The sequence below is a fragment of the Urtica dioica genome, chromosome 8 (assembly GCF_054948205.1).
Source record: "Urtica dioica subsp. dioica isolate 48M chromosome 8, U.dioica_male_clone48M_v1_H2, whole genome shotgun sequence".
In the NCBI taxonomy this organism is placed as follows: domain Eukaryota; kingdom Viridiplantae; phylum Streptophyta; class Magnoliopsida; order Rosales; family Urticaceae; genus Urtica; species Urtica dioica.
Window position 1 is genome coordinate 11,486,370 of NC_142763.1, and position 21,341 is coordinate 11,507,710.

The 21,341-nt window shown below is 35.9% G+C and overlaps 4 protein-coding genes and 1 non-coding gene across 7 annotated transcripts; 3 read left to right on the forward strand and 2 right to left on the reverse strand.

The window, feature by feature from the left end:
• The first annotated feature begins 1,060 nt into the window (after window positions 1-1,060).
• On the forward strand, window positions 1,061-1,142 carry TRNAS-UGA (transfer RNA serine (anticodon UGA)). Its single transcript has one exon. It is a non-coding gene; the product is annotated as a tRNA-Ser (tRNA).
• A 2,051-nt stretch (window positions 1,143-3,193) lies between these two features.
• Window positions 3,194-4,739, forward strand: LOC149388106 (cytochrome b5-like). Its single transcript, XM_089621922.1, has 3 exons — window positions 3,194-3,473; window positions 4,282-4,348; window positions 4,480-4,739. The coding sequence occupies exons 1-3, from the start codon at window positions 3,381-3,383 to the stop codon at window positions 4,731-4,733; spliced, it is 414 nt and encodes a 137-aa protein (XP_089478048.1). The 5' UTR covers window positions 3,194-3,380; the 3' UTR covers window positions 4,734-4,739.
• Window positions 4,740-5,901: 1,162 nt separating this feature from the next.
• LOC149388107 (Phototropic-responsive NPH3 family protein) lies at window positions 5,902-10,853 on the reverse strand. Of its 3 annotated transcripts, none has more exons than XM_089621921.1 (6): window positions 10,579-10,853; window positions 10,344-10,448; window positions 10,142-10,208; window positions 8,684-9,217; window positions 7,277-7,921; window positions 5,902-6,584 (listed from the first exon to the last, which is right to left on the reverse strand). In XM_089621921.1, the coding sequence occupies exons 2-6, from the start codon at window positions 10,412-10,414 to the stop codon at window positions 6,027-6,029; spliced, it is 1,875 nt and encodes a 624-aa protein (XP_089478047.1). In that variant the 5' UTR covers window positions 10,415-10,448; window positions 10,579-10,853; the 3' UTR covers window positions 5,902-6,026. The 3 variants fall into 3 exon arrangements, with proteins under 3 accessions (XP_089478047.1, XP_089478046.1, XP_089478045.1); XM_089621920.1 differs by having other exon boundaries at window positions 10,515-10,853; XM_089621919.1 differs by having other exon boundaries at window positions 10,344-10,853.
• A 5,268-nt stretch (window positions 10,854-16,121) lies between these two features.
• Window positions 16,122-18,052, reverse strand: PAC (pale cress protein (PAC)). The gene is made up of 7 exons (XM_089623573.1): window positions 17,925-18,052; window positions 17,557-17,756; window positions 17,283-17,477; window positions 17,108-17,194; window positions 16,971-17,021; window positions 16,718-16,900; window positions 16,122-16,463 (listed from the first exon to the last, which is right to left on the reverse strand). The coding sequence occupies exons 2-7, from the start codon at window positions 17,716-17,718 to the stop codon at window positions 16,221-16,223; spliced, it is 921 nt and encodes a 306-aa protein (XP_089479699.1). The 5' UTR covers window positions 17,719-17,756; window positions 17,925-18,052; the 3' UTR covers window positions 16,122-16,220.
• On the forward strand, window positions 17,842-19,647 carry LOC149388109 (BSD domain-containing protein). Its single transcript, XM_089623574.1, has 4 exons — window positions 17,842-18,141; window positions 18,253-18,347; window positions 18,445-18,542; window positions 19,335-19,647. The coding sequence occupies exons 1-4, from the start codon at window positions 17,994-17,996 to the stop codon at window positions 19,474-19,476; spliced, it is 483 nt and encodes a 160-aa protein (XP_089479700.1). The 5' UTR covers window positions 17,842-17,993; the 3' UTR covers window positions 19,477-19,647.
• The last annotated feature ends 1,694 nt before the right edge of the window (window positions 19,648-21,341 follow it).

Sequence of the window (21,341 nt, forward strand, 5' to 3'; positions counted from 1 at the left end):
TTGCATCTCCAAAAAAGTTCAACTTCTGTCTTGGGACCCAAGACATCTACTGTAAAGAAAAAGAAAAGAGGAAAAAAAAATGACTATCTTAAACAAACGGTAAAATGTTTTTAGTGCCACTTAAATATTAGTCAAAACTTGGATATGAAGTTAATCAGAAAGCTCCACTTAACAAAATTGATACGCGAATTGAAAGATGCATAGGATGCGTAATATAGTCGCATGAGAACATTGATTATATGTGTTTTTTTTTTCTTTTATCTTTGCTTCTAATTACAATCGCTCTCTTTCATGATATCTTTCTTGGTAAGTCACATGCACCGAAACCCATGATTTGGGACCTACTTTATATACGTAGTTAGTAGTATGTATATAGGATCTTATAATTCTTTTTTTTTCCATGTGGTAATAATGATGAAACGAAACGACTGAACAAGGACTTGGATTTTTTTGCTATCTCACTCTACTGCTTTTGTGACATTTAAGCTTTCCCTAGGAAAGGCAGTAACATTTTAGTGGCATTAATTTTTATCAATATAGGGGACACGTAATTTTTTTTCTTTCTAATTTTACTTGTAATAAATAATATCTCAAATTTTATTGAAAAACAGTTGTGATTTCAACATCTTAAATTGGTGATATTGAGGTTTTAAATTTGTTTAATTATGAGGCTATTTGTTTATGCTAATTTCAAATATGTGTATATGTGTAATTTTTGTCATGTAAATAATATAAGAGACATTCTTACTAAATTTATGTAATGTTTTCAATAAAAATTTTAATTAGTGTATGATTTATATTTCCGTTTCTTTCAGTAATGACACTTCCACTAAAAATTAAATCAGTTGGAAAAATTCCAGTTTTCTATAAGTAACTAACCAGTATATTGACATTAGTTATATGCTTTTGCGGTTTAATTTTTCGTTAATGCATGTGCACCTTCATTTTACTACAAGGAAAAAACAAATGCAATATACAAGCCATTCTGGATTTCTACACACAACGCAAGGCAATATACGAATGAGTTTATTTATTATACATTTAGAAAATTTGATCAAAAGTCGATATGTCCGAGTGGTTAAGGAGACAGACTTGAAATCTGTTGGGCTTCGCCCGCGCAGGTTCGATCCCTGCTGTCGACGATATAGCGTTTTTTGTTTTCTGTTAGTCAACGACTTCTATAATTGTGCTAGACTTTCTGTTCAAATTCATTTTGTTATCAAGCACTAATCTATGTATGCTATAAAAGAGAGAAAAAAATTTCTTCTTCTTTCAAATAGACGTCATAAGCCATACAACAAGCCATCACTCATTTTAGCTCTGACAATTGACTTAAATCAAATTACAACTATCCCATATGAATTCAATAATTTAAGTGACCTCTCACCCAACGATTTTGTTGACATGAAGGTGTTAAAATTTTGGAATTTTTTTTTATTTACTCATTTGATGTAGATACAAATTACTTTCATCATGACGCTGTATGAAGCCAACCCTTGAGAAAATATGATCTTATGATCGACGAAATAAAGACATTTCAAATAGCCAATTCCTAATTTAAAAATGCAAGACTTAAAAGATTTCAGCAAAGTTGAACGGAGGAAATACAAAGTATAGTATAAGTTTATTCTACACATACTTTGGAAATCATGTTAGTTAGGATGTCATCAAAGCAATTCAAGAAGCACTATCTAGAACCCAAAAATGTTTTAAACTTTAAAAGACTACAAATTGACATGACTTTTGGCCTTCCATAAATGTTCTAACCCTATTTGGAGCTTTTAGTGGGGGTTTTCAAAAATAATAAATTAAGCGGATGATATCATATAGATTTTATTGATAAACTCTCACATATAACGAAGGCATACTATAATTACAGTTATTATGAATAAAAATTATTACGGTTATTATGAATAGGAAAAATGATATTTTTGACCCTTCAACTTTGTCACCAGTAACAAATTGGTCCTTGAACAAAAAAATCTGCAGTTTTACCTCTTCGTCATTGTAATTGTATCATATTTAGTCCTTATATTACTTATATCATCAAAATAAACGAAATTCGATCGTGTGTCTATCATGTGTTGGAAAAAATTTTAAAAAAAAGTATATTGGTAATAACTTGAAAAACAAAAAGAGTAATTAGTTGTTTTTCTAAATAAATTTTAATGTTAAAAGTTTGAATTCGATGAACTCCGATATCTTACCGATAATTTCTCATCGAAAGTCATTGGATTGCATCGAAAATTCACCGGATTCAAAATTTTAATAATTAAAATTTAAGGTTAACAATGACTCTAAAAAGAGTTGTTCTTAATTTAAGCATTCTCAACCTCTCGAAATTTTGGGCGGATATCACTACCATTGAGAGTAATTCAAAAGTCCTTGTTGATTCTGTTACTGGTAAAGTTAAACCTCCTTGGTATATTGGGTGTCGATGGAACATGATCTCGGAAGCCTTAACGAACGTTTGCATCAAACATGTGTATCGAGAGGAGAACATGGTCGCTGACTCGCTTAGTAAGCTTGGTTTTTCTTTGGAATGTTTTACTATTTTTAATTCTGATAGTTTACCGACTCATATTCGATCTTTGATTGTAAAATATGGCACGGGATATAGATATCATAAAAAAATTGTGTAATCTATATTATTTACCTTCTTCTTTTTTTTCTTTTTTTCTGTTTAGTTGTTAAGAAATATTTTTGTAACCACGGTTTTCCTCCGCCATAAGTGAGTGCTTATTAATAAAATTTCGTGGTACCGTCCACAGTTAAAAAAAAATTATCATCAGATGAAATCCAAAATATTCCGATTAAATCAGATGAAATTCAATATAATTTTCAATAATTATGTTAACATTAAAAAATGATAAAAAAAAATATTCTATTGTTTCGTCAAAAACTGTGTCTAAAATCAAGTTTTGTGAGAGAGAATTGAGAGAGCGGGAGAGTAGGAGAGTTACAAGTAGTAAAATTAGAGGAGCGGTTTATTAAATTTTGAAGGGTATTTTTATAATCTAAAAACATAACAAAAGTCTATTTATGTAAGTTGGTAATTAACAAGCCTAATCATGGATTTTTAGAGGAGAAAATAAAATTTCAATTGAAAAAAATTAGAGAAGACGATGGGGTTAGGTAAGGTTACATAGAAAGAAACGACAAGTCCACTTAGTCCATTATTATTACCGCCCATCTCTCCAACAACCCCTTCCTTTGTGTTTCTTTTCCGTATCTATTTCTCTCCGTATCTCTCACCAACCAAACCCCTCTATCTCTGTTTCTCTTGCAATAAAAAATAAAACCCAAAAGAAGTCATATCTCCTCTGCTAAACAGACCAGAGAAGTAATTTGCTTTAGATCTATTCACTTTCTCTTTGAATATGGGCGGTGATACTGAAAGAAAAGTCTACACTTTGGCCGAGGTTTCGCAGCACAACTCTCGCGATAAATGTTGGCTCGTCATCGATGGCAAGGTTCGATATTTCATCAATCCACTTGTGGTTCTGATTGCCTTAACAATTTATCTGATATATTTGATATGCCGAGTTTTTATATGTATATACATTTTTTTTGATATGCCGAGTTTTCATCAATCCATTTGTTTCAACGAATACATTCCGTGATTCGTGCAAGCACTGATCTGTAATTCTTCTGTGTTCTGATAATATACTTTGATTTAATCTTTCTTTACCATACGATTGAGTCTTTGTTGAGTATTCCTTTTTGTGTAAACTGTAAAGTTCGTCTTTTCTGAATCTGGTTCTGGTATGATGTAGAGCAAAGGTCAGCTCTGAAATCATTGCAGAAACTGAATATAATATGATTGAAGCGAAAAAATAAATTCCAGGATTGTTTAAGCTTTCATGGTATCTTGCATGTAAAGAGACGATCTTTAGCTCTTAATGGTTTTATTATTGTTATTATTTCGGGCTGGTTAATTTCAGATATGCTGTATTTGTATCCAGATCAGTCGTCATTGACAAATCTGAATCTCAATTTGTTTGCCTTGAAACGGATCCATAACATTTTTGTGGTGGCTAAGTCATGATGTATCATTGTATTGTTTTACATATTTTTTTTAATACATAAAAACGTTATTACTATTGGCCTATCTGAACGAAAATTCAATTATCCAATTTTAGCCCAAAAGAAAAATCCCAAGTACTAGCTTAGTAGACACAATACATTATGCCAAAGAATGTTCTTGTGATCACTCGAAACTTGGAAGCAATGCAAATAGCCAATCAATATGCTTGATATTGATTTTCTTAAACCACACAGGTGTATGATGTGACGAAGTTCTTGGACGACCATCCCGGGGGCGACGATGTCATTATATCGAGCACAGGTCAAACATCAACAACAAAAATGATGACTGAAAAACCGTTCTAGTTCTTATTTTCATTGGCGCGTCTTAACAAGAAAAACCAGTCTGATTTTTTTTTTCTCTTGTGCCTTTCTTTCTATGTTGTCTCTCAGGAAAAGATGCGACAAACGATTTTGAGGACATCGGACACAGCTCGACGGCGAAGGCGATGATGGACGAGTTTTACGTGGGAGACATCGACGCGGCAACGATTCCATCGAAGGTCGCGTATACTCCACCGAAGCAGCCTCATTACAATCACGACAAGACCTCGGAATTCGTCATCAAGCTCCTTCAGTTCCTCCTTCCCGTCCTCATCTTGGGCATCGCCGTGGGAATCCGATTCTACACCAAGTCCTCCGCGTAGAGAAGAGAGAGAGAATCGAAGCGATCGTTTCGTAAGTTCATTTTTTAAGATTGGTGGTTTGATGATTTAGGGGAAGAGAGAAAACTCGGATGTCATGACATGTTATATTTCCTGCTTATATTGGATTCGCATCTTTCTTATCATTTTTGGTTTGGAATCTATGGTGTTTTATCTTTCTTTATGTCGCTTGGAGTTTTGGTATCTTGAATAGCTCGTCATACGAACCTCTAGGCAAAATGGTATTATTATCATCCTAGGGTAAGTAAGAATTCAAAGTATTGTCCTTGCTTTTTTTCGGTAGTCGTTCGGGATATATAGGATATCTTGAACTGGAAAAAAAAAAATTAAGAAGGAAACCAAGGGAAGGGGATTCATACGTAATCAAACTAGTCATTGAAATGTGACTGCAACATCATTGACGAGGACTAACAGAGCTAAGGATAAAGACAATCAATTATATGCTAAAAACCAGATCAAGCCCAAGATCGTATTGAAGATGAGAAGATCTGGGATAGGCTTTCAAAGCTCCTTGGACCGGTCATCAGGCCTTATAATTGGCGATATCATACCTTGGAACCGTACGTGAATCTCTCGCATCACCCGTCCCTGCAATATAGTCACGCGGTAGAGTTATAGTAATCCCATCCCATCAACCAAAAAAGCGTGTACATTTAGTGTAGAAAAGCGATCCAAAGGGTATTTTATACTTGGAATTGAGCATCGATCCGAGACTCCATTGATGATAGGAAACCACTTTCTGATTTCTTCGTAAACAAGCACAAGAGATAAAACACATTTCTCTTTCACTTTGGCATGGAGAGAAACTAGAGTCTTTTCGCGGATCCCTGCGATTCTTGAAGAACGCTACCCCACGAATTCGAAAAATCAGCTCACCCGTTCAAAGATCGGTACTTATCTAGACATGATAAAAGAGCTCCTCGTCTTCGTTAGCCTGCACGATACAATTATTTAATCCCTGCGATTTTTTTCATCTTGTTTTCACGCTAAAAGTAGTTAGATTGTGCGCTAGCTTAGGATACCTTAGTTGATTTAATCGTGCAAAACAAAATCAACTGTAAGTTACAGGACCGTATGTTTTTCGCTCACGATCCCAAATAAATCCGCTCGACTACAAGCATACCACCAACATTTAAAAAAAAAAAAAAAAAAAATTCAAACAAAATCTTTGGTGCATGCACTCACTCACTCACCTAAACAATGATCTCATTTACACACACACACACATGTACGACAATGTACACACAATATACAAAGAAGAAGACCTAGCTATAATCAATCCGTGGAAGCGCAAGTCCTGTGAAGAACCTTGGAGTCAGCGGGGTAAGAGTGCGTGGACGGCGAGGTTGTGGACGCGGTACGAGGAACGTCCCTGGCGCGGCGGCGCCCCAAAACGCGGAACTTTCTGGAGAAAGACGAGAGAAAGTTGGCGGCGGCGATTGAGGAATAATTAGACGCCGAAGACGAGTTATTGTTGGCGCTGTGGATGTTGTAGTCCCTCTTCATGGAGATGTGGTCCCTCTCGAGGTCGTTGAGCCTCATCCTCAGCCTGGCGAGCTCCAGCTTCAGCTCGCGATTCTCGCGCCGCAGCGACGCGTAGTTGTCCCGCGGCGACCCCACCGCTGACTTGGCGTTGACGTTGATCGCGCTGTCGTCGGAGATCACGGAGTTGCGGAGGCGCACCTGCTCGATGTACAGGACTTGGACCACCGACTGGAGTGGGAGCCGCTCGTTCTGGGCCGCGTGGGCCCCGGCTTCCTGGGACAGCCTCTGGAAGTCGATCAGCTTCGTCACTCTTCGTCTCTCCGCCTCTGTTATCTTATTCCCGTGTGCCTGTTTTTTTTTTTTTTTTTTAAATATTGGCGCTATTTAAGTGTAAGTGTAAGTGTAACAGATTATGTTATGATCTCTAGTGCCTCTTTTTTTTTTTTTTTTTTTTTTTTTTTTTTTCTTTACCTACTAAATCTGTAGTATCAGGTTCACGCAAGCTTTACATCGTCTAGAGAAATAATTATAACATAATGTTTTGGAAAATAAAATTACAATTTTTTTAACCAATTGAAAGCAATAGATTCACAAAATAGTTGGGATTTATCTTAAATTAGTGAGTTATAGCAAAAGATTCACAAAAATGTGTAAATATTAGGTGTTAATGAATTTGTTGACCCTACGCGTTAGTATTTTTATTTACGTCGTCGAACAAAATTTGGACAACTTAATAATCTTGGCTATTTTATTAAAAACTTATTTTTTTTTTTACTGTTATATTAGTTAATTAGTAAATTGAAATGGCAATTATAAATAAATAAAGACCAAAAACCCATCACTCTTGAATAATTTTCATTTTTTTTTCCTATCCTAAATTGATGATTTTAGAGGTCTTGAATTGCCAATTAATACCTCATGATCTGCTTTTATTTCTTGATTTTCCCCCAATAAATTTCAAGACACATCTTCTAACCAACCAAACAGAATTGATGTATCTACATGTAATATAATAATAACATATACACAGCTTTACTTACTTTGAGGTAAATGTCGATGGCTCGATAGAGACCGTCGTGAAGCGTCCTGGCATGCGGAGGCAGAGCGTCGGCGATGGCGACGAAGTTGGGCAGCTTCAGATTGGAGTCCGCCGCTATCTCCGCCAAATAGCTGTCCACCACCCTCCCCACTTTCAGCACCGCCGTCTGCGTCGGTGACGACCCGTACTCCGACCCGAACTCCGTCCCCGCCGCGTCAGCGCCGCCGCAGTCCTCGCTGTCGTCGCTGTCCTCGCCTCTCTGGGAGAAGCAGGCCACGATGCGGTACACAGCGTCGACGTCGAAGAGCGTGTCGTTGTTGTGATCTCCGGCGCGGTGGTGTCTGGAGGAGGAAGGGATGAGGAGGTCGTCCAGGGCGGCCTCGTCGAGCCTGGCTCCGATCCGCCGCTCCAGCTCCGTCCTCGCCGGCGATGACGTGGCGGCGGCGGTTCGGAGGAGGCCGAAGAGGAAGCCGATCGGGACGGCTTGCCTTTCCGCCGGGAGAAGCCCAACCACCGTCTCCACCACCGACAGCTGTCTCTCTGGCTCCGCCACCGCCGCCGAGGAGAGCTCTTTCGTGGCGTACCTCACCAGGGATGCTCCGATGCTCTCTGGTCGTACGCCACGGCACTTCATCGCCGCGATGACCTGGCAACGGAGCAGCGGCGCCAGAAATCAGACTTTGCAAAGAATTTGTTTGCTTTAATTAGCTTAATTCCGGTTACAGGGGCAAATTAAAAAATATATATATAAAGTACTATTGATGTAGTAAAATTAAGGGGAATTGATTTATAATTAGGTCCGGATCAAATTTGTGTTAGACAAAATCGGAACGAGTTAGAATTTTGTTCCGTTTCACCCAAACACACTATTGAAATTATGTCCAAGTACTATTCATGGAAGTGGAACAAATTTCGCAAGGGAAAAAAATTATATATATATATATATATATATATATATATATATATATTTAGTATATTTTGTTTAAACGATATTAAAAAATAAAAAAGCGACGATTTCGATTTGACCAAAATTACGATTATTCCCAAACGAAACCTTTGGTTTTAATTGGCACTAGAATTTTGTTTCAGACAGAAATTCAATTTTGTTCCGTTTAGTGTCGATATATATTTGTCATGAGAAATTCAAAAAAATTAATAATAGATAGAAATTCAGTTTTTATTTTTCTTCTCATTAAACAACTGATTTATTTACTCTTAATTTAATCACCATAAAAAAAATTAAAAAAAAAATAAAAATTGGACACAAAATGTAAGATCTATGACTCTATGAGTAGTAGTAACAAATTTGTACGTTGTTATTTCTTAATTAACAAATACATTAAAATGAAAATAGGTAAAAAAAAATAAAAATAAAAAACACAAAAATATAGGACTACGTCCGTCTCACCTGGCGGTAGATATCGACACGGAGCGCAGAGATGTCCTCAATCCACCAGTCACCGCCGTCAACGCCGCCGGACTTAGCGTGACGTGCCATATGCAAACGACCAGACGAGCTGTACTCGAGCCGAGAGAAGCTCGAAGCAATCTGCTCCGAGCACGCCTTGGCCGCCACGGCTTCCACGCAGCGACCCACCACTCGGAGCTCGTCCGCCAACGGAGTCAGCGACTCGCATCGCCGGAGCACCTCCACGGACAGCTCCAGGCTCCGGCACACGACGCCGTCGAGGTACTCCTCGGCGCGTGACGCCAGGTTGCCCTTCGACTGCTCCTCCGTCATCTCCAGGTAGTCCGACACGCAGCACAGCTCCGCCACGTTGCCCGCCGTGATCTCGAAGTTGACGCCGTAGCAGAACTTCGCCGCCAGCTCGAACGCCTCCGCGCCGCCCGGGAGGTTCACGAGCTCCACGCGCGAGATTTCTGTGTCGCGGTGCTCGGCGACCACTCGCCGGATTCGGCCGCTCCGGGACACCAGCGGAAACTGTACTCATCCAAAACACTGGAAATTTAATCACTCCCACTACCTTCTTTTCAAACTTAATTACTCGAATAACGCATTTATGTTTTTTTTTTTAATTCCTTAATATTATTAAGGCAAAAAATCGCCTGAAAATAATTGTAGAAAATGAGATATTTATGAAATGTTTGAATATGTGAAGATTCTAGAAATTAATTAATATATTTGTGGAATTCTCTTTGAATAAAGAGCATTTAATTCAAGATGTTGATCCGTGATGGGTTTCGACAATTTTGCATTCATTATTACTACTTAATTATCTTATTATAGTTTGTCTCCCACTGCATGGCCTACTAGTACTATTGCACTACTACGAGTTCATAAAAGGCTAAGAAGAGACAAAACAAAAAACAAAAGAGGAAGAAGAAGATGGGGGGAGAGCTTAAGATCATCTTATTCTCAAGTATATGTGGCATTATATTTTATTTGAAATATATAAGTTTTAGCAGTTTTTTTTTTCTTTATTATAATATACCGGCAATTTCTCATACTATGTTTTAGTAGTTGACAAATGACAATAAACATTTGTTCAGTTTGAAATCTGAACAAAATCAATTAACTAGTTAGAAGGAAACTGTATAAAAAAAATTGTATAGGATAATCTAAGAAAAAAAGAAAGTGATTTGATATCTGCGGTCGAGGAAAACAAATATTATTAATTTAATACATGTAAAGGAATATTTGTGTAATTGAACATAGTATTATAAATTGCCAAAAGTTAATAGATTTCATTACTTTCAGATAGACTTTTTTGCGTTCGATTTGGTTTCAAATAGTACATATAGAAGTTCATTGGAGATGCACTGTAGGACTATGTTTTGTAATTGGTGTTTTTATTACAGGAATTTAAAAGAGACATTCCTAAAGTATGAGAATACATGATATAACCTTATGAAGTGAAAATATCGTTCCGTTCACTTCTAATGTGATATCGCTTGGAACATCTCGGAATATCCTAACAAAAAGAGCACATACAAAAGAAAAAGAAAAGTAAGCAGAGATTCGGAATTGAAAAATAACAAAACATACTAAATCCTTCTAGTAATTCTCAATTCAAAAAAAAAAAAAAAAAAGGCAACTCAAAACAAACCATTCGTTACTCCGATGATAGCGCGAACTTTTGGAGACAGAGAGTTGCTGTTGTTTTTCGACTCTGTCCATGGCTACACAATTAAGAGAGATCCAATAGATGAAGCTGGAGAAATAAAGAGAGAGAATATAGTAAACGAAATGTCACGTTAATGGAGAGAGAGAGAGAGACGTTGATGGTTGTGAGGTTCTTCTTTAGCCATAGTCATCATCAAGCAGTGCCGTAATGTTCAAACCTTAAGATTGAAATTTGCCAAAGGCAATGGGCCACTTTAGTGGGTCAATCAATGTTCTCTCTTTATCCAATATATATATATATATATATATATATATATATATATATAATAAAAATCTCAATAATAATATATATTCGTTTTGCAAGACCACGCTTCCAAATACATCACCTCTCTCTCTCTCTCGCTCTAAATCATGTCTTGAGAATTGAGAATTTGAGATATAACAAGACTCCATATCATGAGGAGAATCCTAAATCGTCTTGTTGGTTTTTTTTTTTTATTATTATTCGCTAATTCTTCTTTGAAAAGCACACTAGAATTTTGACATATTTTATCAGACCCAAACAAAAATTCCACCCAAAATCAGTGGAGTGTTCTTTATGCTTTGGATTGAAGGAAAAAACTTTATCCGAAAGATGAGCCAGAAAAGAAGCGGAAAAGGTCAAAATTCACCAATCAGGAACAGAAGCAAAAAAAAAAAAGCGCGAACAAAATTATTATCTTCGTTTGACATGGATTATTTACTTTTTGCACCGCATATTAACGGTAACGCAGAAACAGCACTCTTTTGGAGATTTTTTTTATATATTTAATTTATCATAAAATATAATTCTTTCTGGAAGGAAAAAAAAGTGACCTTTTGAATATATTGATTATGAGTTCTATAAATAAAGTAGCTATATAAAGCACGCATGGTTTACATATTTAATATTTGAGGGTATGGATTTCATGTGGAGTCGCTGTCTTGTAGTTTCTTAGCATAACAATTCATGTATTGGGTATCCGTTATATATTTGTTCAAACATAGTAAATAAATAGCAATATTTAGCAAACTTTCCTACAACGTTTTGAAAATATTGATATATTGGCTATTTTATAAAATTTTAAGTTTCAATAGTTAAAACCATTAGATTGTTACTCACTCAAATCAATAATCTAAGATAAATCACATTAAAGTGAACTAGTCATTTTTCGAAACGACTGACATTCCCGCTCTTTCTTTGTACGGAAATCGGCTGCAATTTTAAGCTCAATTTACAATCGATACTCAATGATCCAACATATACATTAGATTGGAAATTAAAAGACCGATGTAGATAAATATTTGAACACACGAAGGTTTTGTAGACCAAACTGCCTCAAAATATAGAGTAATAAATCCTAGAGAGAGAAAATATATATGTTGAGAAAGTTGTTGATGATAAGTGACAATTCTAGCGAGTCTGTGTGAATGTGAGCTTGTCGCCTTTCCTTTTCTTGTTTAGCTTTTGAAGTTGTGAATTTTATGAGCTTTATCGGTTTATCATACCTACGATCTTGTAGTTATTTGAGAAGTGATTGTATACTTTATGTCTTTGCACGGTTTGGTTTAAGTAGTGACTATACTTTCATATGTTTTTACTCATCTTATTTAACTACCAAGCTCTTCGATATTATCGATTATGATTACGCTCTTAAAAAAATGTAAACCTTCACGTAGGTAAAAGCAAAGAATTTTTTTTTTATGATTAGTGATCACCCACCACCCTCTAGTGGGGTCACATATTAGTCTTATTGATTTAGTGGTGTCGTCAATTAGCAAAATTAATAAGAAATTAGTGGGGTCATATGGTCCCACTGTCATTATTGCATATAATGATATCTCCACCGTCACTCTCTTTTTCTCTATACATTTATGTTCTCTTTTTTTTTTTTTTGATGGATCTTTTTTCTATATATGAAACAAAATATTATTTCGTCAAATCCAAAACAAAAGTCAGAAAAAAGGTCTTAATATTCTTGGGCATGCTATGCAAATGGTCATGGACATGAAGATTGTAGATGCATGAAGGTGGGTCTACCAAAGTTAGTGCAATGAGTTTTTTTGGTCTCGCAAGACTGCCTTTTGTAAATAATAAAAAATAAAAAGTTTTCAAATATATCAAGTATCAACATTTTGTTTGCTTGTGATGAAACTATATAAGGAAATAAATTGCATTTTCCATGCATACAAACACAAAAACATATGTATGTATAATATAATTTATAGATAGGAAAAAAAGAGAGACATGAGTTAATTAAGAATAATTTTTATATAATTAAGATAAAACATCGTATTGATGAGCACACAATCGAATCTTATCATATAAATCATCATAACCTAGATATGATATACTCAAATCAAGCACCATGTCGATTGTAGAGTAGACACGCCTTCAATAATAGTATTATTGGGGGGAAATTCGAATAACGTGTTGTCTTGAGATTTGATTTTGCAATTCCAATAAAATAATCAAAAGAAAATTGATTTTGTTTGATATATGGTTAGTCTTAAGGAAAGTTAGTTTAAAACCACTGTTTATTCCAAGGTAAACCATTTTAAATGGATGAGGGTTTTGAATACAGGCAATGACGTGTTAAACAAATTAGCACGATAGGATAAACATTCATGTAGCATCTTTTATTTTGAATATTGTTAAGAAGCTATATTGGGTGAGTATTTGAGACTCAAAAACACACAGCAGTTTACATTACCCAACTTAAATTACAAAGATGTACGTAAACTAAAAATTTAAAATAAGGATGTTAACTAAAAATAAGATAATTTAAAATAAACGAAATGTTTTTCCTCTCACACACTTATTTGATAAATGAGTGGTCCTTAGTGAATCCGAACATTTATCTGACGTCTACGTTACTGTTATAAACATTTGATTTGACTAGTCTTTGTAGTCACTAATTTATTTGATCTTTTCAAATCTATTAAATGGTTATCGGACCTCAACTTATAATCATGTGAATTTCTCATTCCGTACGATTCCGTGTACTTTATTCCGGACTGATTCGTGGCTGCTCGGTGTAATTCAAGAGTCCACTCTCGGTGGAATCCCTATTTTTTTTTCTCTTATACCAATATCAATGTTGATATTGTATTCTTGTTGATAAATACACATACAATGCACATATATAGTTATATACTTCTTGGACATGCATTTATGACATAAATTATTAAGAATATATAAACCAATACGAATGTTGTATGGTCAATGATAGAAGCGAATTGAATGATGATATTGTAGTAGTGGTAGTGGTAAAAAAAAATGGTGAGTACTGAGGAGCCATCATTATCTTCAATTGCACGCCAAACTGATTAATGTTGCAACTTGCAAGAGACATTATCTGACTAAGTATTAACAATTGAAAAGCATCCTATGATGTGTATATGCTTTGTTGGGAACTTTGGAGTTACGTTTTACAAACCCAAATTGTGTGTGTGTGTAACTGTGTATATAAAATCACCGCAAAACCACATCATTGAGGTCAGACGCGACACCGGCCAAACCTTGAATTATGGGCTTCTTGTTCGCGTCCCACAAAACCAATAACTTCAAGATTTTTTTTTTCTTTCTTTCTTTATTTCTTGTCTATTTGCTAGATACTTATGTGTTCTTAGATATGCATCATGGAAATTCGTTGAAACAAAGGAATGGTCAATGTCGTTGAATTGAAATTTTGTTGAATTATATAGGGAAAATAACACATTTATACCCTGTGTTTTAGTGAAATGTCAAGTTTAACCCTCGGTTTTCAAAAATGTCGAGATCATACCATCTGTTTAACTTAAATGACGAAATTATACCCCCTGTTTAACTAAAATGACGAAATTATACCATGAAATGTATAACAGCGTCACAAATCTCTCTTTCATTGATATTAACTCTTATATAAGAAAAATCGAATCAAATCTAAATCAGCACCCTAACTTCCAAATTCTCAATTTTGAAATAAAAATAGCCTTAAATTGAAATTAAATAATAAAACTCATACTTTCTAAGAAATGACTTCATTCCGTGTTCGAATTGTAACTCTAAATCCTGGATTCTCTGTTCGAATATGTGATTTTGATGACTATCAACTATCGATGTTTACCCCTTTGTCTCTTTCTGTGTTCTTCACGATTAAGAGACTGTTGTTTATTTTTTAGTTTTTAAATAAATTACATATATGGCGCGAATGAATAAAGATAATTGGTGTTTATATATAAATATTATAGTCAACGTCAATGAAAAATCAATAAAAAGAATATTCGTGACACTGTTGTCTATTTCAGTGTATAATTTCGTCATTTTAGTTAAACAGATGGTATAATTTCGTCATTTTAGTTAAACAGAGGGTATGAACTCGACATTTTTGAAAACCGAGGGTTAAACTCGACATTTCACTAAAACACAGGGTATAAATGTGTTATTTTCCCAATTATATATTCAATATTAAACTAAGCTAGTTGTTAATGCAATTTTTCGTATACCATGGAATTCGTGTCAGAGTGCCAGCTTGTGACGTGTGTCGATCTTGGATTGCAAGTGTCGAGTTTCGTATAGTTCTGAAAAGATCGTAACAGAGAGGGGATATCCCCTAGCGTTACGACAGCGATAGAGACCTAAGAAATGAGCGGTGTGATTCGTCTTGAGATGTCCTATCTTCGTCTCCTCCCTCGCCGTAGTCAGAATTTTGGTCATTCGCTTGCCTATAAGAAGTATAGAAAATGATTAGAGGGGCGCAGAGGATTTCCCCTCATTGCGCGCTCCGACGCTTAACACTAGCTCCATTTTGAGTATATGAAAAATGATTTTTTTTTGCTTTTATGTCGAGTTTTTAGAGAGAATGAAGTGATGAATTGGATATGTAGCCTTTGGCTTCTCCAAAATTGTGTGTATTTTTTTCCTTCACAAATATGTTCGCTATTTATAGGAAGTCTTGAACCTTTCATTTGTCCAAGTGAGTGGGTTATTGGGTCTCCAAAAGCGTTTTTTGATGATGTGCATTGGTGGTGCAAGGGGCGTTGGAGTCCTTGGTGGTGCACATGGTTGTGATGCAAAGGGGGTAAGGGGCGTTGGAAGCCTTGGTGGTGCACCAAGAGCCCAAGAACCGTTGAGCCATATTTGACTCTCTGTTTTTTTTAGCCCGAGAACCGTTTGAGCCGTATTCTTTTGATTGTTTTGCTTATATTCGGATGTCATTTTTTGTTGGGATATCGTTTTTCTCTTAAAGAAAATGACGATATAACACTAGCTAATATTCAAACCTTCATTGAATAAAGTTACGTTGACCAATAATTTTTCTGTTGATAATAAGATTAGTAAGTAGAACTTCATATATATATATATATATATATATATATATATATATATATTATAGATCTAAGTGTTCTCTAGTCATAAATAAGTTTATTCGTTGAAATTTATTGCAAATAGATTTTTAAGACTATTTTATCCTTAAAAATAAAATAGATCGATAAATTAATAAAAATACACAATCAAACCTTTAGATAATTGCACTCACTATTTGATTACTAATATTTTTTTTGTTAATTTTAAAATCCCTCTCTTTTGTTTAATAATTGACCATTCTATCCTCGACTATTAATCAAAGAAAACCATTCCATCCTTGATACTTTTTCGGTCTCTGAAATATAGCCTCTGAAATCGTATGTTTAAACCAATGAGCCACGGGTGCGAATGAAAGTACACAAAATTCATTCTTGTAATTAAGAAGTTACACCCTAAGATAAGTTCTCTCGCTCTTAATGGCAATGGCATATAGGTATTAAGAAGTTGGTGTATTCACAAAAGTGCAGTGAAGATTGAAGATGAGCATAAGGTCTACCATTTGAGAGAAACAGCCAAGTCAAGTAAGGCTAAGACTTGGCGTATTGTCCGTTGCTTCTCTTGTTGCTGCAACTTGGATGCCACGGATTGAACATCGAGCCCTTCTACTCCTCCGCTCTGCGCTTCAATCATCTCAGCCTTGACCTCTTGCAGCAACACGTCGACCTCTCTCACAAAGTCAACTCTCAACAGTGCATCATCGGCCGATTCAAGCCGTTCCCGTATCCGAGATTGATGCTGCAACACACACACAAACAAAAAACAGAAAATTAGGAAAATAGTCAACTTAAACGTTTGACATTGCTAAATGGCCAACGTTTGATAAATCTGAAGTATATAGTCGTAAATAGTAGCGTGACCTAATATATATGGAGGTGGTTATTTAACAAATAGTGGCGCTATTTAGCTATGTCGAACGTTGAAGTTGACTATTTTCCTAATGGACCCAATAAGAAACCGATTTGTTATTAGCTAGTCTAGCGATGTGGTACCGTATCGACGTCGTCGAACCCCGGCGGAACGAGGACGCTGAAGGGGTCCTCTCGGGGGAACGTGTCGACCATGATTCTCTTGCACTCCCTGAGCCACGCCTCGTCATCGAACCCGTCGTGCATGTTCAAAAGGTCGTTGAGGAGTCTCATCGCCGGAGAGGCTTCTCTCTTCAAGATCTCCGTCTGCGAAAACAAATGAACACCATCAAATAAAAAGCCCTATCAAAAGGAGGAGCTCAATATTCATTCCTACCTCGACCCTTCTGTACAGCAGATCAAGACTTCTGATTGCATCTTTTTCCTCCTGCAAAATAAACACCAAATTTTCAGACTCGAATTCATACAAAAATGAGTGATTAATCGGATGTTGGATAAAAAAAAAAAACTTGCATCGCGGCGAGCAATATCGAGGCGGTTCCAGATGACGAACAGGACGAGCTCGGTGAGCTCTCCTCCCTCGGCGGCTTCCTCGATTTTCTGCAATCACAAAATCCACCGTAAAAACACACACACACACACACACAGCTTCAATGGAAGCAAAACGAGAGTGGGTATGTATTATTACTTGTTCCACTTCTTCTTGGGCGCGAATGAAGCTGGACACCAATTTGCGAGCCTTGCGAACGTCTTCTTCGGGGTAACCCTTCAGCCGAGCTCCCACTTCCCGGTATTCATCCAGCTTTCTCTCCTCCGCCTCCTCTTCCTCTCGCCGGACTTTGTCGAACTCTTTCTTCTTCTCCCTCTGTTTCGCTTGCCATTCCTGACCCAACACACACCGATATCTATCTACATCATCTATCGAGGACACAGAAAGAGGGAGAGTCATTTCAGGCGTTTACGTCATCGTAGAATTCTTTCGGAAGACCCTCCGGGAGCGACACGTCTTTTTTGGAGCTCCGCCGCAGAGATGAGCGGATGCGCAGTGGTCGCCGGGGCGACGGCTGAGGAGGACGGAGCCGATTTCCGGCGAGATACTGCGGCGCGAACGTTAGCCGGAGCATTTCAGAGTGACGATCCCTTTCTTCTGCAGATTAATGCCCTGAAACAATAACACCGCATTTATCACTATAACTATTACTATTACTATTATACCCTCCAAAGAAGATTAATAAATGCCCTAAATGTCGTTTTTTCGTTTTTACTAATATCTGCGTCGATTTCCCAAAATTGGGTTAGGCTTTAGTACGAGCAGGCCCAAATTACGCACCAAAGGCCTGGAAACAGAGGAGAGCATCGTCACCGAACCACTGTCGATCTCATCGCTCTCTCGTCCTCCATGGATGTTTCTTCGTGGTTCCGACGAACCAGACGCTCCGATCCGAAACCTCCGCCACCGGATAACCGAATCCTCGGAGTCACCGACAAGCTGATCGATCTCGTCAAGTCCTTCAATCTCGACACCTTCAAGAACTTCTCCTTCTCAGGTGGTGCGTCTTCTATCGATCTTTCGTTTCCTTTTCTTTTTTTTTTCTCAGAAACCAAACGGAGGTTAAGGTTTTCTTTTTCGTTCCATTGCACTTGCTTATCTTGCGAAGAAAGTGATGATTCTCCGTCAACCTCGGGTAATGTACGGAACGATCTCTCCGAATGGCAACAGCGACACGCTACGCTAATTCTCTCAAAAGTCAAGGTTCAATTTTAATAATTACTCAATCTAGTTGCTTTCTTCTTTTACTTTTTTTTTTCTCAATAAATTGAATTTTGTTTGCCTGTGTATATATATTCAGGAACTTTCTCACCTCAGATACAAGCTTTGTCCTGGTTACATGAAAGAACATCAATTTTGGATAATTTATTTTTCCCTTGTCAAGACCAACGTGGCTGAGTACGTTTTCTTAAACCCTAATTTGTGATTCACACCAACGGGACAATAGCAAAGGATTGAATTGAACTCTTGACTGAGAATTTTCATTTTTCGTTCTTAGACATTTGTTGATTTTTGAAGTTTCACAGTATTGCCAACTATTTGTTTTTAGTTGGTCTCATTTTGACAAGTATCTCAGATCATTTCGAAATGAACTGAGATAATTTTGATCTAATTTTTTTGCACAAATTACGATGTGACAACAATCAAAGCTAAACTGACCTTGTTGAGTGCTCTTGAACTATAGTAGAATCTAGGTAGTGAATGATGAAACTACTCATGATGATGTTTTTGTTCTTTTCGAGATACAAATATGAAGAGATAGACTAGTTCCCAGATCATTGTACGTAGATTTATTTCAAATTAAATCGAGTCAGATCATCCTCTAATTTTCTGATCATAATAAGGTTTTAAAAATTTATGAAACCAACCGGGGGTTGTTCCGAGAATGAGAATTGGAATCCCCATTACATTGATAAATCACTGAAAACCTTGCTTTGTTTGAATCACACACAGTCCCTAGGCTTAACTTTTAACTTAATTGAAGCATCAATGATTGAATCACTGAAAATGACATTAAAAAAAAAATAAGAATTGAAAACTATTTGAAGGCTTAAAATTTACAGAAACATACATGCACATATGCGTTAGAAATGAATGATCTCAATGTTGCAGAGAGACGCCTGATTTTTCTGTGAATATGCGTGTATTGAGAAATTGGAATATGTGACCGATTTACTGTTATAAAATCAGGTATGAGCTTCAGGCCATAAGACTAGCAAGGATCAAAGAAATGGCGTTGGAAAATGGGAAATCAGATGATGATAAGAATGCATGTGAAGTTGAGATGGCAGAGACAAAGAGCTCAGCAAAATTACCGCCTCCGAGCCCATAGTATTTACTTTTCTTTAACCATCGTGTACATAATTATAACCATTTCTTTTCAAATTTCAACATGAGAGACAGATTTTCTTTATTTAGTCCACTGCCAATGAAAGAAATGAAAACAAAGGAAAGACGACAAAACCTTGTCCATTGCGGACAAACTTGAACTAGCAAAGGTTCTACTTTTACCCACATTTGCATTTTAACTCTTTACTTAGGTGACCAATGATTAAACAAAAATGATATTCATGGTTAACTTAAAACTAATACCGTTATTAATAGCGATTTCGACGTAAATTATATAATTATTTGCAATATTGATATCAAATTTATCGATCTAAATCTATTAAGGTAAACTGATAATAGATGTAACGGGCGGATAATTTGTAAAATAATATGTTAGCAAATAATATTTATCATATTCACATAGAATCTTTTTATTATTTGTGATTCACGTAAAATCTATTTAGCATTTGTGATTCTTGAGTTTAATTAAGGTGCGAATTAGAATATTGAGGAACTTGTTTATAAACATTTTTTTCTAATAAAAAATAGATATATTAAATAATAAAAAATATTTATGAGTTGCGTAAATTGAAAAAAAAAATAGAAATATATATCGTCCTACTGTGGAGAAGTGAATTTCATATATATTAAGAGGTACGGACTATATTTTGAACCTCTGGTATCGACTATCTATGTGGGTGATGTCCTTTCATTATATTAGCTCTCTCATGAAAGATTATATGATGATTGCTTTCTGTTATTCTTTATGTATAAGTTATGTATTAATGTTGACTATAATGATCAATTATTGTCCCTTTCTTTAAACAAACAAATCCTAAATAAACCTCTTGTTGTCTTCTCCGATTTAAAGTGAATACACTGTATGTGGGGCTGGGATAATTGAAAGGAATCTTAGACTCAGAAAATTTGTTGGGGTGTCAATTTTTTGGTAGATTGCCTTTCTTTTCTTTTCTTTTCTTCTCTCCTTTATTTCTCTTTAAGGGTGTGTCTTATATAAAATTATAAATACTGAATTATATATATAAAATAATAATAATAAATATTGGGTTAGATATAAAATAAATGAGAGGACCATGCCTTATTTCTTCGAGACTCGGACTCCCAAACGTGCAAATGAACAATGCCAAGGGTTAAGATTTGTAGTGGTCACAACTCACAACACAACCAATATTTAAAAATAAAATATATTTTTTCTTCTAGTCTTGCTTCAAAATGTGACTTAACGAGGCGCTCTGATTTACCATTTCTGTCCTAGCTCACCGACAACAACACCCATATCTCTAGATTTGGCTTTACAAGCAGTTTTATTCACATACATGGATAGTATATAGAGAAGAATGAAACGCAAAATCATTGAATAGAACATAAACAAAAATAATAATAAAGACGAGCTTTCTCTCATTCAGTCCATGTCGTGTGTGTGTGTGTGTTTTTTTTTTTTTTTTACTTTACCGCTTGCAAATAATGGGCCACATCTTTCAGAGTTTTCTTGACGTCAAGCAATTTAATGCGGTTTTCTTCACGTTTTGGGATGGTATACATATCGCTATCATTCATAAAATATATATATTTATGTATACATGCCCACTTGTGAACAAGATTCATTGGTTTTACTTTTAGTCTACTCTTGGGATACAATGGCTTCACTTCTAGCTTAGCTTTGGAAAATGTTTTAACGATATGGATAAATCATACTTTCATATGTAAGATATAGAGCTTGACTAGATCGACATGTCTGAGTCAGATTAAAAAAAAAAATGACACGTCTATAACATAAGGTTGATAACATAACCCTAGACCGAGTCATGGTAAAGTCCAGATTTAATAAGTGTTTGTGGTATTATTATT